Source organism: Musca vetustissima, unplaced genomic scaffold (genome assembly GCF_032173495.1).
Source record: "Musca vetustissima isolate MV318-11 ecotype Yass unplaced genomic scaffold, APGP_CSIRO_Mvet_v1 utg4966, whole genome shotgun sequence".
Classification (NCBI taxonomy): Eukaryota; Metazoa; Arthropoda; class Insecta; order Diptera; family Muscidae; genus Musca; species Musca vetustissima.
The window spans coordinates 54,670-74,004 of record NW_026889470.1 but is presented as its reverse complement, the minus strand read 5'-3'; the positions used below and the strand labels follow the sequence as shown (position 1 = coordinate 74,004).

Below are 19,335 nucleotides of genomic sequence, written 5' to 3'. Positions count from 1 at the left end.
TTTATATATGTATATATGGGGTCCATCTCGTTTCCCTTTGCATGTTCTAAATTATGCACAAAGACATGTACTACAGTGGGTGAAGGGTCTAAAAATGGAGTACCGTTATATGGATGGGAGATTTTCTACACAGTGGGAAAATAAAATGTTAAATTACAACCAATGTTGGGACCATTTAAAGTACCAAGCCCCCAAAATGGTGCTCGCTTAAAGCGAGCGATAAATGTGCACTACGAATATAGTATCGAAAACGTGGACATTTACTATGATAAAAATTAATTTAAAAATTTTGGTAATATGAAAAAAAAAATACTTACTATTTTGATTGTTCGTCGGGAGTCATCTCTGCAGCAAATAAAGTTTTTATTTTCAGTTAAGAATTTTTTTTCTGAAATGAAAATTGTGATAAAAATATGTATAAAATCAACCTAATAAACAGTTAAAGTTTCATGAATAATAAATTAAAATTTAATAATATATCTCTCCTAAGAATATAATAACATATATAAATTTTCAACATTTCCAATAAAACACAATTTTTTTTCTATTAATTTTTCATTTTTCCATTTATTTTCAACATTCACAATTTTTTGATGTTTTTTTTTAATAAATATATGAGATCATATATAATAACAACAACCAAATAAATTACATTTTCGTATTTATATTTACAATTAAAATTTATAAATAAAACAAACATTACACCATTTCACATTCAATATATACAGTCTTTGCAAAAAAATGATTATCTTACATTTATGATTTATCTAGAAATAAAATAAAATATTTTTACTAAACTACAAACTATTTAGGTACATATTGATAACAACAAAAAACAAGCGAGTATAACAAAAACAAAACCCTCATGAACCAAAAATATAATAGACCCCAAAGTAGGTTGGGTAGGATTAATAAAAAAATTAAAATAAAATAAATTACAAGTCAAGATTTTTTTGTTTTGGTGTGTGTAGATGTGTATTTGAGATTTGGTTTTTTCTTCATTTCATAAAATTATAATTAATACTATTTTTGTTGTTATGATTATTAATTATTTGGTTTAAATAAAAAAAATACAACAAAAAAATATTACAAAAAAGGTTTGGTGCTTTGGTAGGTAGGTTTGGTTATAACAAATAAAAAATGTGTATTTTTTCTATACAAAAAAATATTATTATTTATTTCTATTATTTTTTTTTTTACTAAAAATATATTTGTGTGTGTACATTTGTATCGTGTGTTGTTGTTGCTTGATTATTATTACTGTTTTTGGGGTAGCAATAAATAATGATAACGATGACTGACTGACTGTGGCATGAACATGCCATAAAAACCGGGTTTTTTGTTTTAATAAATTATTACGTTTTTGTAGCCGTCGCCTTGCGTTTTTGTTTCTTCTCTCTTTCGTTTTGGTTCCTCTTTGGTTGTTGAAAAATAATGGGGGGAGTATAAACAAAACCCCCCTTCATTATGTTTTCTTTATTAAAATGTTGTGTTGTTGGGTGAAGTGCGTGCTCTTGTACACGTTTGTAAGTGATGTTGACCGATGACCTTCACTTGTGGATTCACTTCAATGTTTTGCCATTTTTCTTTTAGCGAAAAAAGACCCTTCGTAGCTTACTGCTGCTGCTGTTGGTACCATCATTTGACTTCTCTTTACAAGACTGAAGTCCATGATCCCATTTCCATGTGAGCCCGTTTCCTTTTCCTTTGGAAGTGTAGAACAAGAACAAAGACAAGCCATTGCTATTGGCTAGGTTCCAATTCAAATTATTTTAAAGGGAACTTCAAGATTCCTTCCCAGGTCAACCGTTTAACGGCTCATAATTTCATCGATGGTGAAACCCAAACTGCGTTTTGGCTTGGCAATGGAGGAGGCGGTGGCGGAGTTGGGAACACTGGAGGCAGATAAATCCAAAATGGGTTGTTGAGCAACGGGTTGCAGTAGCAGTTCTTCGCTAGAATGGTTCAACGATTCAGGTTGACTTGTATTCAATTCCTGGGTTGAAGCTTCGCTTTTCAGATCACCACTGCTGTTCAGGCTGCTGTTGGCCAATTGACCTTCGCTGTGACTTTGCAAATGGGCCTTGAGATTGGCACGTTGATTGAAGGAACGATGGCAAATGGGGCACTTGTGGGGACCCTCTTCCAAGTGGGTGATCTTGTGGACGGCCAAGGTGCGCGATTGGCAGAATCCCTTGCCGCAGTCACCGCACTTGAATGGCTTCTCCTTGGAGTGGATGTAACGGTGGTCACGCAAATGATCTTGGCGGCGGAAAGCCTTGCCACAGATGTCACAGGAGTAGGGACGTTCATCGGTGTGGGTGCGCTCATGGATCAAAAGATTGTAGGACTTGGTGAAGTGACGATTGCAGTATTTGCAGATAAACTGTTTCTTGGGGCGGGAACCGGCAGCTGTGGGGGCGGCACCCAATTTCATGGGTGGCAGACCGGCACAGGCGCCCAAACGGGCAGCGGCAGCTGGATGGAGACCGTGGAGGGCACCGGCGGGATAGGGACGCATGCCATGCATGGCTGGATGTGCAGCGGCGGGATGGACATGGGGATGATGATGGCCATGAGCATGGGCATGATGATGCTGATGTTGTTGGTACAGGGCGGCATTGCGGATCCATTGGTTCATCAACAGGGCTTGGTGTTGGGCAGCCAAGGGATCGGCAGCAACAGCGGCGGCATGCAAAAATTGATTGGCAGCGGCGGCAGGAGGATAAGGCATGGCGGCAACATGGGTATGATGGTGTTGTTGTTGCTGCTGTTGTTGTTGTTGCATTTGTAGCCACAAACGATGTTGATGCTGCTGTTGTTGTTGTTGCATTTGGCTGTCCATCATGGAGACATAGGTGCGGGAAGCAGTTCCTGATGAAGCTCTCAATTGTTCCATTTCATAGAGGGCACCTTCTTTGTTGTTGTTCACTGCCAAACCGGTACTGTTTCTACGCAATGTAGAAATATCCGTCGGCGTGTGTGGTGGAGTTAGAATTGGTGATAGACTGCTTTCACGTTCTTCTTTAATATTCAAATAATCCGCTGAGAAATCTAAAAATTGAAAGTAAATAAGAAATTAGTCTCACATTTATCAATTCATTATTAATCCACAAATTCCCTCAGCAAGAGAGAGAGGGAAAGAGAGAGTGAATTTATTTTTTGCCGACGGCATTTTTTCGAAACCTACCTTCATGGATGTTCAATTCATCATCGACGGTAATGTTGCTGATGGGTGAGGCTGATGTTGAAGACATGTTTGTTGTTGTTGGTTTTGTTAAAATATTCTTTGGTATTCCAATAGTTGTTGTTGGTTTTGTTTTTTGGTTAAACACTTGGTTTTATTTCTCTTTAAAATTAGTTTTCAGTGATATTCGTTTTATTTTGTTTTGAAAATTTACGTAAAATTGATTTTGTAAATTTTTTCTTTAATATTTTGCTTTGGTATTTTTCCGTGTTTTAGTTTTTTCTTTGTTAATTTCTAAACTGAAACGTTCAAAATTCTCTTTGGATTTGTGTTGTGTACACTTCAAAGTGTTGTAGTGAACTGAATTCAAGTTATTTCTTTGCCCAAGACTCAATCTCTTGAAAATGTAAAAACTCTCTCTAGTAATAATAACAACAAACACACGTACGTACACACAACAAGGCACTCTCAGACACACCACAAACAAAAACACCACCCTCAATACTCAGAGATAGGCAAGCCAGCCAGCAAGCAAACAGGCAGTCATAAACATCATCACAAGCACGAACAACAACAAAACACACACACGCACGCACAGAGCACAGTGTTTTCCCCCCGACTAAAGAAGAGCACCAACAACAATACTCCCTTGAGAGCATGCACACACAACAACAACAGAATAGTGTGAGTGTCTCTGCGAGAGGCTACTGATAATGAAGCCAACGACGATAAACCGATGGCTGTGAGTGGTAGTCGTGTGGTAGTAGTAGAGGTAGTGGCTGACTCGTCGTTTTTTGTTGAGTTAAATTACTACTGCTGTGCCTCTTATTTGTTGTTGGTTGTGCTCAGTAATAGTCGTCGTCGTTGGTGGTGGTGTTGTTGTTTTTCCAATGTAAATACCTCACCACTACTGCTTTGGGTTGGTTGACTGGCTTGCTTGTACAACTGGTTAATTTGTGTAGCCTTGTTGTTGTTGCTGTTTCTCTTGCTGTGCGCACAACGTATAACAGTGGCCAACAGTGTGTGGCTGTTGTTGTTTTTGTTTTATACGGCAGCCAGCCAGTAAAGCAAAAAAACAACAACAAATGCTCTATCAACATGGATGGCATGCTTGTTGTTGGTGGTGGTGTGTGCTGTTGTTGTTGCTGTTTTATTCCCCAGAAATTGATGATGGCCAAAGAAACACGCCCACCTTAAATATTTTCGTTTAAAACACACCATTGGTTGGCTGGCCGGCTGGTTTGTTTCCCCCCAACAAAACGATGGATCTCTTTGGCCATGTGGCAAATATGGTTGGATGAAATCAAGTGTTATTCGGTTGGTGTGTGTGTATGTGTGTCAGACTGGGGGAGAGAACTGAATTCATATAAAAAAGAAAAGAAGAAAAAAATGGTGGCGATGTGGATGATGATGGTTCATCCCCAAAAACAGCCAAACGGCTGCAGCAGCAGCAACCGTTTAACCAGCCCCAGATGCAGCTGTAGAAGCCATGAAGCAGCAGCAGCAAAAGCGGAAACTGGTAAAAAGCTGCTGGTTGACGGCATGCTGCCGTTGTATTTTTTGCCACTATATAGAAACTGAATGACAGAATGGTTGTTTGTCAGGCAAAGCCAAAGGAAAATATTACGAAAAAAAAACTAGAACGAAAGAAAAATATTCTTATGGCAAGACTTCATGACAAAAGGATATTTCAACTTTTAACACTTCACAGGAAAAAATAAAACGAAAAATAAGTAGAAGGGGAGAAGAAAATAAATGAAGAAACAAAAATGTGGGGGAGTAATGGTTATTCATCCCCCATATTATTTTTTGTGTGTATGACCAGCAACCCCAAACGCTTTGTGAAAAAGGGCAAACAAATATAATTTGATTTTATATGTTAATTGTTTATTTAAACACAAGCCTTGAAGGCAGACGTAATGGCGAATATTTTTAAGCGAAAACAATTTCATTTAAAGAGATGCCATTAAAACGGAATGAAGAAGAAGGAGAAAAAATAAAAGCAGGGTCATAAACTAAATTAACTGTGATAATAACATATTGTAGCTGAGTTTATTACACGCTTTTCGGTTTTGGGGAGGTTATCCTGTATGTCATCATCCTTGTTCATTATCAAAACGTTGTCATCAGAAAAAGGGAAAATTACATTTATGTAGAAGTTAAATATTTTGGAAAATGATTTAAACGTTTTCTTTTCGTTTGGTTGGTTGATAAATTGTTACAGATAACAATGATGGGGAAAATGTTTTATAATGAATTTTTCTAGGGCAGAGAACTGAGATTTTGAATAGAGAATTAAAAAAGGATGATTGAAACTATATTTTGAAAAACGACAAGGTACATTTTATTCTATTAGAATAATGAATGTTTAATTTTTTGAAAGAAAATTAAAAATCTGTTCTCGAAACCGAAATAATTGCGTTAATTGTGAAAATGTATTGCTGGCTTCTATTCCAAATCACGTATAAATAAAAAATAAATACTAACTACAATGGCGCTTAAAATTAGTTCTTCGACGCTATAATACCACCGATCATGGTCGTCAGAAAATATTAATGAAAAAAGCATTCCATTAAGAAAGCATTCCCTTTATTCCAATATCGTTATATTTATTGATATTTCTGTAATTGAAATATTTATTCGACCTTAGAGAAATATTTAGGAAAATTTTATTTGACAACAAATATGAGAGGCTATCAAAATTGTTTATTGTTCTGTTTTTTTTTTTTCTTAAACGAAAAATAATGGTAAAATGTGGAAATGATTTTAAATCAGTATTTATCCCTATGGGCTAAAATAATTTTTGAGAAAAAATATTTTTAATTGCGGATTGGAATTGAAATTCTCTTTTTATATATCGTCTGCCGGTGAATGTCGTATTTTTAGATTATAGTATTTATAAATGCCAGTTAAAAACACTTTTATATTAGAATTACAGAAGATCTAAATGTAGTCTCTATTGAAAGGACGTCTTTAAGAAACCAGAAGGACAAATTCACCAATGGTCAAGTTTTTGAGATGACATGTCTTCAGTTAAATCAAATGAGGAAAATTTTTGTAAAACATATCCATATTTCTCGAGTACATTTTTTTCTTTCTTATTTCCTTGAACCATAAATAAAAAACCCCAAGGCGAGATTTTTTTGTACTCCAAATATTCTACAAAAATTTCGGTCATAAGATTTGATATAGGGTCCCCAAAGACAAAATATCGATATTCGTATGTTTTCATCGCCCTTTTCCACTTTTACTCGATCCTCGATGAGAAAACCTTATATGTACGAACACTAATTTATTTCGAATAAATTTTATGAATGCAGCTATTGGTTAATTTTTTATGATTTATTGTAAGACTATTATCAGGTGAAGAAGTCATCCAAACGGGGATTTAAGAAGAGTTGTTTGTTTTTCCTTCAACACTATTCCTGTCATATATTGTTGGTCGAAAAATCTTAAAAAAAAACATTAAAAAAAAACATATAATTTTGGGGAATCAGATGAATTTGGGAATTGAAATAGACTAAAACTTAATTTTTGTGTTTTTTTCTCAAGATGTTCTATGGGCCACAACAATAACCCGAACAATACATGGGGAAGGGAATCTGGTCAACTTATTAGAATGTGATGTTTTAATCGGTCAATATTCAGCGGGTCAAATCAACCAAAACCTTTCTGTGAGTAAAATGAAAAAATTGCATCGCATAGCGAAAAATGTTTACCCTGTAAAAATTATTCCGAAAATATGCCAACAAAGAGTAGCTGATCTCTAATCAGTCTAGAGGGTGTCCCGTCCGACTATACAACTCATCTCACTGGATTTTAGTCTATGTTGATGATAAAATTGGTAATTTTTAGTCCTCAACTCAACAAAAGGGGCTGAAATTTTGCATTTTGTGTTTTCATTTGTAGCAAATTTCTCTACCAAAAATTATAAATGTTTGTCATCTCTACATACAATTTTATAAGTATTCAGTATAAAACAAAGCGGACTCTCCTTCAGAAATTAGATAGGCTGATAAAAAATCTCTCCAAAAATTACAATTACTAAACTCCTTACTTTATTCGATTCGTATATATTAACAACAAAACATTTCTTAAGCTCGGCAGTGCCAAAAAATACTAACGAAATTTTAGGTCCCCCCCAAGGTAGATGTATTAGGTAGTCGCATCGACCCAGTTGATTGTAACATTTGTTTTGACAAATTGTTGTAATTTTTAATTTTGCCTTAAAAAATTAATTAATTTTTGTAAATAAAATTGAAGTTTCGTGATTTTTTTCCAATTTTACTTCGAAAGAACCAAAATATCTAAAAATGAACAGCAATTTTATATGAGGGCTACATTAAAACTGGAAAGATTTTCGTGAAAGGTGTTTTAAATTACAAGATATGATTCAACCAATCTGAACAAAATGTTTGTATACCCTACACATCTATGTTAAAAGTATGGATTGCCTCAAGAGTTAGTAGATGCACGGCTCATTTCTTGTAGTTTGGGCTGTAACATGCCCAAGCTACAAGAAAATCTATTTGACGCCCTAAATATTGAACGATTATTATGAAAACAGTCATATTAATTCGTAGGCCAGATTCCCATCTCCGTAATTTCCTGGGTTTGGGTCATAATTGTGGCCTCTAAACATAAACCGGACACTACCAAAACCAATAGAAATAGACTTATGCCAGAACCGTATATACATACAAAATTTCCAGAATTCATCAAAATTTCCAGAATTTCCAGAATTCAATTATTGAAAGATGCCGACACATACTGAATCGTTCATTCAAAATAGTGCTAATGTTTTGTTTTCAGAAGATAATTTTTTCAATCACCATTTGATTTGGATCATGATAATCGATCACAAATTATAATGGACAGACGGACATATGATTAACGATATACAAAAATTTGAGTCTAGGAGTAGTGCAGTTACAAACTCTTGAGGCAACACATAGTTTTAACATAGATGTGTAGGGTATTAAATCATTTTGTTTTGACTGGTTGAATAAAATTTGACTACATTTTGCAATGTCAAGGCGAATTGAATTTTATTTGCCTTGTTTACAAATTTTGACATATTATATTCTCAAAAAAGTTACTTTGTTACTTTGTTTGCCGATGCGACTACCTAATATATGTACCTTGGCGCCTTTGCAAATCCGAAAATGCGGAAGATCCATGTGTGGGTTCTAATATAGAAAAATCGATTTTTTTGTTAAAACTAAAATATTTCGTTTCCTGTAGGGAGGCTGGGAATGGGTTAATAGTACTTAAATTAGCGCATTAAATCACACAAGTGCAAATTAGAAAATTATTAATATTTCAATAGCGGATTCATCAGAAAAATACATTTTCTGTGATTTCGTATATAATAAAAAAACGTTTTTTTATAAACTGAAAAATTTTTATCCTGAGGTTTTTTTTTTTAATATAACTAGAATATTAGTGGTGTATAGAATTTCAAATGTTATATCCTTCAAACTGATACCTTCTTTACTTGTAAAGTCCTTGAAGAACCCAAACAAAAATTGTCAACATATTTTGTTTTCAACTTAGAAGTCATTTTAATAATTCGGCAAAAAAAATCACATTTCCTCTACTGAGGAAGCATGGGAAGGAGGCGTGAGGTCATAAATCTATAAATATCGAAATACCAATTTTCCAGGTCATCTATCCTCCATATTAAACTAATTTCTATGTAAAAAGTGCACTTACCTTTTTTGTGTCAAGGATGTCCTATCTTTTTTATGATCTTCTTCCACCAAAAAAAGCAGGGCAAAAAATATGGAAGTAGAGCATAAAAAATAGAACATTCAGAGCAAGAGGACTGCTGGTTTTGCAAATGCAGGCAGTTTTTTTTTTGGTGTAATAATTGGTGTTGTTATTGTAGTGGCAGGGCAAAAGGTCATCTACACACACAGCCCGCCACTCTAATAACTACAAAATGACCACTAATAAAAAAATTAGTCCTTAAAACAATTTTTGTGCATCTTTTTTACTACCAGAACGAAAAAATAAAGATCAAGCCCTAAATAGTTTATGACCACTGCCAGCCAGAGCGCTGACCTTTTTCTCATACAAAAACCGGAGCAGTTCGCAGAACTTGACTTAGATTTTTAATAAAATGTGGAACATTTTTTTAAAACAAGCCATAAAACATGAGCAACAGACCGACCGAGAACTGTGAGCAATTAGTGGTGGTAGTTGTTGTTGTGTGTGTTTGGGCGAGCGCGAACTAGATGGACTGCATTTATTGCTCTTATTGTTATCCTGTCATAAAAGGACAGACATACAGGAACAGCAGAAGAGCAGCAACAGCAAAAAAACCAACCTAGTGTAATTTTTTATGCTCTACTATTCTGCTTTAGTTTCACATTTCTTTTATGTGTTTATTCTAGTTCTAGTTTTTTGTTCCTACTTCTACGCTCTCTGCCACTAATTTCCTTAAAAATGGTCCACGGAAAACATTAAAGAAATTGTTTTTGTCACCATGTTTTTCTTGGGAAATTTAGTGCGTGAAAAAATATACAAATTTTTAGCGTTTAACGTTTAGCATTGGTTTTTTGTTGTTTTCTGCGGAAATGCAGTTTTTTTTCCTTGGCCAAAGGAAAAATATTTTTATTTTTCATGAAAAAAATTAATTTTTAGGTAAAAACCTAATTTCCCATAAATTAGGATGACGATAATATCAATAATAATAATAATGGCCACAAAAACGACTTTTCGACTTTGAAAGTCAACGGAAAAAAGTCAAAACTACTGCACAGAAGAAACTTCTGAAGAAATGACGAAGGGACGGAACGACATCATTGTGACTTTACAGTTTTTTGTTTAGGGAGAAAAAATTGTTTTCAGTTGATGGATATTAGGAAAAGGGTTTACCTTTAAGGATTTAACAGTCAAGGTGAGTTACAAGATGGCTAAGGACCAAATAAAAAAATCAGTCATCCCTGGGCACTATTTCATCTCTAGACACAATTTCATCATTGTATCCAGTATCAAACGAAGGAGACTCGGTTTCAGAAATTTGATGGGCTGAATGATCTGTCTAAAAATTTGTATTTTATTCGATTCGTATATACTAGAAGCAAAAAAAAAAATTCTTAAGTTCAGCCGTGCCAAAAAAATTATTCTCTAAAAAATCATAAGCGTGATAGGACCTCAGAAAATATTCTTTAACAAATCCACGCTTATGCCAAATTACAACCACTTCGTTTGACAAATACTGCTAAAACCTTCAAAATACCCAGATGAGGCGGAAAATTGTATATGTGAAAAATGTCCAAACATGCACCTATATTGAATATATTCTGCAAAGATATTTTCCATCTTCCGAAAATCTGAAATGTCAATTTAATGCCTTTTTGGTTAGAAAATGTATCTAAAACCTTCAATATACGGAAAATGGACCAGGAACATTATATGCGACATATGTCATAACCAGGACCTACATGACTAAGTTTCTGCAAAGATATATGTCAGCCTCCAAAAACTCGGAATGCCAAATTACAGCCACTTCAATGGAAAAATGCGGTGGAAACCATCAATCTAATGACATGGGGCGGTAGCTTTATATGTGGACTATGTCAAAATATAGACCTACATTCAAACTTGGCTGCAGGAACGTACCTATATAAGCTCCCACAAAAACCCGTAATGCCAAATTACAGTTATTTTGGTGGAAGGATATGGTTAACCGGCTAACCTTAAAATAGCCACTTCGAAATATGGACCTAATTAGAAGTTATTCTGCAAAAGATTTGTTCAGCCTCATATAACCATAATGTCAATTTTCGGTTGGAAAAAACGACAAAAACTGTTAAAAACACGAACATTGTGTCCGACCTTCAAATTAGGACTATACCAAAAAATGAACCGAGTTTGCTAATTTTTGGTAGGAATACTTTACACACAAATACATCGATTTACAGATAATTTAGTTGGAATACTTGCCCAGATACCCCAAAATACGGATGTTGTTGTGGTGTCGTTATGTGGGAGCTACCTCGAAAAGTGGACCAATATTAGTGCATTTTGCTGTGGAGATTTGGTACCCAAAAAGAACCACAAATTTTAAATTACAAGAAATTCAATTGAAATAATTGGCCCAGTTTTATGGGGGCTGAAGCCCGAAATTTGTCCCAAAATATATAATTTTCGTTTGGGAGATTTTTTACTCCACTAAGAATACCAAATATAAAATTACAGTCATTTTGCTTCAAATTAGACCCAAATATTAACGAAATGTCGAAATTTTTGGGTACTGTTAGTGGGGGGATGATCACCGCAAAATGGGCCAATATTGTTGGAAGATTTTAGACCCAATGAGCAACTAAAATGCCAATTCGCTAAAAAAAAGAGGTACAGTTGTATGTGGGGCTACCCTAAAAAGGGGACCCATCTTGATTATATTTGGGAGTTTTAGTACCCAACGAGAATCCAAAATAGCATAATGGATTCAATTCGATTCAAAAAATTCGAATTTTGGTCCTGTGAAACCAATATATGAATTTGGAGTCTATACGATTGAAAACCCTGTCCAAAATTCCTAAATGCCGTGGCAACGACATACCAGGACAACCCTGCAACTTAGCCAAATTTATTTATTCATTTATTATTTTTTTTTTTTGGCGGGTGATTGGTTACCTATTGATAATCTAAATTATTAATGACAGTCAATCCGGTTCAAAAACATACAAAATAACAAAATGATGGCGGTACCGCTGTATGGGAGCTACCCTAAAAATAAGACAAATATTGACAATTTTTGGAGGGAGTTTTCCACAAAAAAAAAAAAAAAAAAAAATAAAATATAAACTTTCAGTCCGAACTCGCCAAAACACATTATATGTGGGCAACTCTAAAAATTAGGACGATAGTTATAAATTTTGGTATGGAAATTGTATGCCCAATGACATCAAAAAAATTTAATTTGAACTTATTCATTTGAAAAATTTTTATAACTTGTGGTAGGAAGATAGTAGCCACTTCGGTTTAAAATATCCCGAAATTCAAGAGGTATCCATGTATGGAGGCTACTCCAATAAAGGATTATTTTTCTTAATTATTGCATTAAATGCATTGAATACACTTTAATTAACCCATTTCGAACTGAGATTCAATCTTTTGATTGTAGTTAGGACCCATTGACCTCATTTTTTACTGATTTTTCGTTTTCCCAGAAAAGTTCAGTTTACATTACAAGCTTGTTCCATTCACTATCCCTTTTTTTAATTTTGCGAAACGTTTGAATATTTTGACAATAATTCCTCTAGATTATTTTTTTTATTTTTTGTTACGAATTTTGTTGTTAAATGGGTTACGAATTTTAATTTATTTTTCTTTGACCTCTAGTGAAATTTCAGGTTTTGAATAGCTCATGAAAGAAATTATACACGTGCCACCGTCGTGTTCAAATCTTATGATCATCCTTAAAATGACCGAACAATATTAATTAGAAATTCATCAAGGAACACAACCCGCATAATAGCTGAAACAAATGTTCATTCCTTCCATTCAAAACATCCATCACCTGCTCCTCTAAGAAATCAAACAGAGACTATTTGTAAATATTCCTTTAAATGTGAACAAATTTCGACTCGTGCCTCCATTTTGTGGCAGACGTCTGCCCTTTTTGGACATATGTTGTTGACCTGTGGCGAAAGAGTGCCATAATTTGTGTTCGATTCATACAATGTTGATTCCTAAACAGAATGTATATATTTGTATTAATTTCAATTCAGTAAAATTTTTGTTTCATTACAAATCGACCATATAATGTGGTTTAGATATTCGCAACACAAAAATGACACCTAAGGTCTGCATAACAATAAACACAATTGTTTCTGAAACAAAATCCGGCAAATGTTTTCAGTAAATAACTGACAAATGAAAGGACTATTTCAAGCAAATGCCACAATTTTTGTGAATATTTGGCCAACATTGTTCGTCAAACAATGGTCACAACTCTGTCATACTGTGTCACGGCGGGTCATTACCAACACTTTTTGCAACAACAGTTTAGTGTAGATGCACTGATGTTTTATTTAGAATTGGAGACTGAAATTGGGTTGATTTTATAATTTTTTTAAATATATATATATATATATATATATATTGTAAATTATTGTAAAATAAGGGGTCCTCATATACTCTACATTAAATAAAGGAAAATTTTCAACCTTAGTGAGAGAGAAAATTTAATTGAGCAAATATGGCAAATCAAACACAGCAATTTCCAATCGAAATGTATGTTTTCGAGTTTTAAAAGGCTAAAAGACTTCCTCTGATAAAGTCAATAATTCCAAGTTTTGATATGGGCCTCCTATATAAATAAATGTTGATGCACCTAACCTTATATTCCTTCTGATGTGGTTATAATTAGGGTTTTTGTTCTTTTTGCGAAGTATAAACACATTTTCGAAGGAAAATTTTAACATATTTAACGCCATTAAAAGTGACTATAGTATGCTCTAAGAAAACGCCCGTTATCTCAATGAATTTCTCTAAATCTTCTTAGTTTATTTTTCACTCCTCTCCTACATTTTTCTAGCTCCGTGTCAATACAAAATTTAATTCCAAACAATTCGATCACCAAACAATTTTTTTTTGAAGACATTAATTTTTAAGCCAATGAAGTGGCGAAATTTGCTACTATAGGCTATCCGAGAATAGCAGATCTCTTAGCAGGACAATTTTCAATATTCAATATCCCATTAGCCTGATATTAGATTTATAAATATTGAAAATTTTAGCCATTTGTGGGGGAGGTACCAAAAGAAGTGGACCAATTTACAAATCCAACATCAGACTTGGTCTAGGCTTGGTAAATATAATAGGTTGTACAAAGTTTGGTTCAAATCGGACATTAATTTCGCCTAATATTGGATTTGTAAATATTGAAAATGAAGACCCAGAAGGAATAGACCAATGGGTCCCATCTTAAAACTTCATGTAGGTTTGGTTAAGATGTTAAAAAAATTTTCAGCAAGATTTAGATCATTTTGTTTGGGTGGTAACAGAAGGAATGGGCCGATTTCTCTCACTTTCGAACATGAACTAAGTTTGGAAGAAATATTACGATGTACAAAGTTCGGATGAAATCGGTTACTCCCTTCGAGAGTTATTGTGCGCACCAGCCGGCCAGACAGACGGATATTTGTAAATCGACTCCAAATTGCCTGAATCGGATTTGGTTTAAATAAACATGGGATCTGAAACCAATATTTCGATGAGGCACATTTTTGCCGTATCAAAGTACATATACTATAAGAATCGCATAAAATGTGAAATTAAATAGAGGGTAGATATAGACCAAATAAAAAAAATAACTGTCCTTACATACTTAGCTGGCTTGTGACAGAACATTGGTTCCATAAGCCAAGCTCAAAAAAAAAATGTTCAAGGTGCGTCGGCCTTGTGAGCAACTCTTCCAACTTGAAAGACCATGTTCCGAGATGTTGTCTTCCAATTGATTTTTCCCATCAAATTCGTGGCCTTACTCTTCTGGGGCATCCTCATCCATTCTCACAACATGACCTAGCCAACGTTGTCGCTGCAGCTCGATACGTTTGACTATGTCGATGTCCGTAAATATATGATACAACTCATGGTTCATTCGAAGGCGATATTCACCTTCGACGTAGATGGGCCCATAGATCTTTCGGAGAATTTTTCTCTCAAACACTTTAAGAGCAGCCTCATCTGCTTGAGCAATAACTGTCCAAAAGAACATATTAGTTAGGGGAAAAGAAGAAATCCATTAGACCAATCGTCGAAAATGCCGATAACATCGGAGAAATGATCGAAGTTGACCGGCATGTTAGCAGTCGTAATATCGCCCAGGAGCTAAAAATCGACCATAAAACTGTTTTAAGGGGACCCCCCCCCCCATTCTCGGGGTCAAAAATTTGGTTGATATAATTCGAATCTACACTAATTAATGAATGTTCGTTCCTACAAAATTTCAAGTGAAAATCTCAAGAACTCTTCAAAATATAGCCGATTTATTGTGTCAGCATCAAGTGACGGCTGAAGGGCTTTTCAAACTTAAAACGCGTTTTTCTCTAAACATTTTTTGTGAATGGAGGGCACGATAACTCAAAAACTAATAACCCAATCGATTTCAATTTTTTACACGTTTCTCTGTGAGTGTATAACTATCGTATGAACTAGGATAAAGCCAATCGGTGAAGATCTTCCTTATTTTTTAACTTGGTTTTTGGTAAAAAATCGGCGATTTTCCAAAAATATTTTTTCAAAGGTCCACCATTTTGTTAATTTTAGAGCGAAGTCAATAATCCTAGTTCACACGAGAGCCAGACATGTACTCTTTCTAACACCGTTGGAATTTTCGGATTTCGATGTTCCAGTGAGGAGTTATCATGCCCGCCATCATCCCTTAAACCATTTACATAAAGCTGGATACAAAAAAGAAGCTCGATTTTTGGGTGCCACCCCAATTAAAAGAAAAAAATAGGATTGATCGAATTTCCATCTACGGAACCTTGGCCAAATGGAATGAGATAAACCCATTACATAAACGGATGGTGACTGGAGACGAGAAATGGATCACATACGATAATCCTGTACGAAAGCGATCGTGGTCAAAGACCGACGAAGCACTTCAAACGGTGCCCAAACCAGGACTAACGGCCAGGAATGTTTTGCTATGCATTTGGTGGGACTGGAATTGGATTATTTATTATGAGTTGCTTCCATATGGTTAAACGCTAAATTCTGATCTCTACTGTCAACAACTGGATTGTTTGAAGATAGCAATTGACCAGAAACGGCCACATCTGGCCAACAGGAGAGGTGTCGTGTTCCGCTAGGAAAACGCTATGCAACACACATCTACAGTGACTCGCCAGAAACTTCAGAAGCTTGGTTGGGTAGTTGTAATGCATCGGCCACAAAGTCCGGACTTGACACCAAGCGATTATCATATTTTTCTTGGATTGCAAAATTTTTTTAGTGTAAAAAATTGGTACATAGGGAGGATTGTGAAAATCGACTACTAGAGTATTTTTTTTTTTTTTTTTTGTTTTTTTTGCAAATATAGTGCATGACTTCTATGAGAGAGGCATTATTAAGTTATCTTTTAAATGGCAGGAGTAGACCGATAACCTCCATCTTCGAACTTGAACTAAATTTGGAAGAAATATTACGATGTGCAAAGTTTGGATGAAATCAGTTACTCCCATCGAGTAACCGGTAAGACAGAGTAACAGCCGGCCAGACAGACGTACATTTGTACATCGACTTCAATTTGTCTAAATTGGATTTGGTTTAAATTAACATGGGATCTGAAACCAATATTTCGGTATGTGTTTTGGGTTATAGCCATAAGACTGAGGGTAAAAAATTTCATAAAATTAAATAAATGGTAGATATAGACCAAATTGAGTGAATCCCGCACATCGACTTCCATAAGCCGAGCTCAAAAAAAGATTTCCAAGCGCGTCGCTCTTTTGCACTGCTCTTCCAAGTGGAAAAACCATGCTCCGATCTTTCCATCGGATTCGTGGCCTTACCCTTTTGGGGCATCCTCATCCATTCTCACAACATGACCTAGCCAACGTAGTCGCTGCAGCTCGATCCGTCTGATTATGTCGATGTCCGAAAATATATGCTACAACTCATGGTTTATTCGACGCAGATTGGCCCATAGATCTTTCGGAGAATTTTTCTCTCAAACACTCCAAGAGCTGTCCCATCTGGATCAGAATTTCTTGTTAATGGATTTTTTCATTTAATTTTTCAAGATAGTTAAAGAAAATTATCCTATGGGCATTCCATAATCATGTCCGCCGACCGTTAAGGTCATTTGATCGCAGATCTGATATTTAAAATGTGGAATTTTGCTATCAGTTTACTTATCCTTTGATGTTCAAGTACACCTAAAGATAATAATTCCATGAATTACCATTTCCCATTCGATATCTTATTCTGACTTTCCATCATAATTGCCTGAAGTATGACACCAAAATCTATGGAAATCACAACGAGCTCGTTGAACCATCTTGAATTGTTTTGTAATTAGACTTAATCACAACCCATTCAAAATTAAATTTTACCAATATGGAAATTTAAATAATCCTTTTGCTTGGCCACAAGTCAATCTAAGCCAGTCGATTATCCTTAAACCTCGCTAATCACCCAATACGCAATACCAATATTTAATATTCATTAATTTTAATTTAATGCCGGAAATAGTTAATGCATTTTTAAATAGAGACATTTAAGTTTCCACACAGATTTGTCCGCTGCTGTGTGTACACTTTTTTATCCCTTCTTCCGTTTGCATTGACTTTCAAAGAAAAATAAATCCCCGACTTTCCAGGGATTTATTAATTGACTTTTTGACAAACTGACTGGTTGGTTGACTACCAACCAGATTTGTTTGCGCAAATAATTTTCATAAATTTTTTAAAATAACTTTTAACGAAAATTCTTTGGTCCATGAGATTAACTGATGCTGCTAATTGCCGAGGGAAAGAATTAAAGAGAGGAAGCGGGACAGAGAGATTGCGCGGCATTAGGCTTTAAGCCTTTGGCGGACGGCAATGTTTTGGGTTTTTACGTCAAAGCCACCAAATATGATCAAATAGATTTTGGACACAAAAAACAACACACACCGGCACACATACCAACAAATGACCAAAATATGTCTTTATTTGACAGCATCCAACAGGATTTGCTCATCATCATCGTCGAAAGAGAGATCGTGGAAGACAAGAAGTGTGCCGCATCCTGGGAAATTACAAAACTGTCGTTAGTTATTTGTTGGATCGTTTGTTTGTTGTTTTTTCCTGTTGTTGTCCAATTGTCGCTATTGTTGTTGTTGTTTTTTTTTTTTTTTGCTATTATTATTGATCATAACCATGTTGACACTGATTATGTCCGGCTATTGACACAACAAACATAACCGATTAATGAGTATTTGAATGGTTGGTTGGTCAGTCGGCATTTAGCCATTGTCCAGATGTCAAGCGCATACAAACAAACAGCGCAAACATACACATATGGACATACAAATAATGTATGTCCGATTAGACCAGCCAAGCCAAGTCGGCTCAATTCGTTTTATCCCCTTTGCTTTGATTCATTCATGTGTTTCCATCACTCACCCACTGTACAAACGTCACCGAGAGAGACAGAGAGTAGTAACAAACAATTACATGTCACATGACTTAAAAACAACAAACAGAACAAAAAAAAAAAATAAAAATAATAATTGCCGATCAAAGAAAGAAATTTGTTTGCTTGTATTTTGTGCCTAACTATTAGTCAAGGAATTTGGAGGACATTCTAAGGGAAAAATTTTTCCTGTTTTTTATTTTCTTGGGGAAAACATATGTGAGAATGTTTGTTATTTTGGCTTTTGTTTTGTTTGCCGCATAATTTGTTCAGGTTCAGGTTTTCCGCTGCTTTGATGTTGCTTCTGCTGCTTGGCTACACATGTCAAAAGGATTACACTTTCTTTTTGTACATCAGTTTTTGAAATGCCGCTAGGAAAGAGGTACACACAAATGTACACATGTCATGTATCCACCACATTGCCCAAAGGAGTTACATTCATTGTAAGGTACGAACACTTGCCGAAGAGGAATTATGAAGAATTACAAATTGACTGTTTTATCTTGAGATAAAATCTCATAATTTGATACGGGGTTAGCGTTTCTGGGAAGAGATAACTTTATTATTTATGATAGGACAATATTTAAGATGTCCATTAGAGCGAATAAATTCGATATACTGATATCCGATTATTTAATTAAATTAATAAAAAATATACCATCAACATATTTATTTTAAAGAACCTCACATCTAGGAAAGTCAGTCCTTGCAAAGAACGTTTTTAAGAAACTAAGTTCAGAGGAATGAAAAATATAAAAAACAGGTTCTAAGGCCTTTAAATGTATTTAAAAAACAGCCTATATGACTAGAAAACAGGTTTACAAATCCACACTTTGGGAACAGGCAGTCCTTGAAAAAAAACCTTTTTAAATATGCACGCCTTGAAAGCAAAAGGCACTTTTTAAATTCCCACAACGAGGAAATATATCCCTTGAAAAAATATGTTTTAAAATCTACGCTTCTAGGACTGGTTGTCCCTAAATATATTTTCAAAACCAGTAGCGGAG

The 19,335-nt window shown here is 34.9% G+C and overlaps 1 protein-coding gene across 1 annotated transcript; it reads right to left on the bottom strand.

Annotated features, from left to right (window-relative positions):
• Positions 1-1,682: 1,682 nt before the first annotated feature.
• On the bottom strand, positions 1,683-3,294 carry LOC133337178 (protein odd-skipped). The gene is made up of 2 exons (XM_061545432.1): positions 3,191-3,294; positions 1,683-3,054 (listed from the first exon to the last, which is right to left on the bottom strand). Exons 1-2 carry the CDS (start codon positions 3,255-3,257, stop codon positions 1,811-1,813), a joined length of 1,311 nt encoding a protein of 436 aa, XP_061401416.1. The 5' UTR covers positions 3,258-3,294; the 3' UTR covers positions 1,683-1,810.
• Positions 3,295-19,335: the final 16,041 nt, after the last annotated feature.

Bases quoted from the DNA above. Each gene is read 5' to 3' on its own strand.
- LOC133337178 (XM_061545432.1), bottom strand. From the start codon at position 3,257: ATGTCTTCAACATCAGCCTCACCCATCAGCAACATTACCGTCGATGAT. The intron at 3,055-3,190 runs GTAGGTTTCGAA...TTCAATTTTTAG, and splicing joins TGAATTGAACATCCATGAAG to ATTTCTCAGCGGATTATTTG.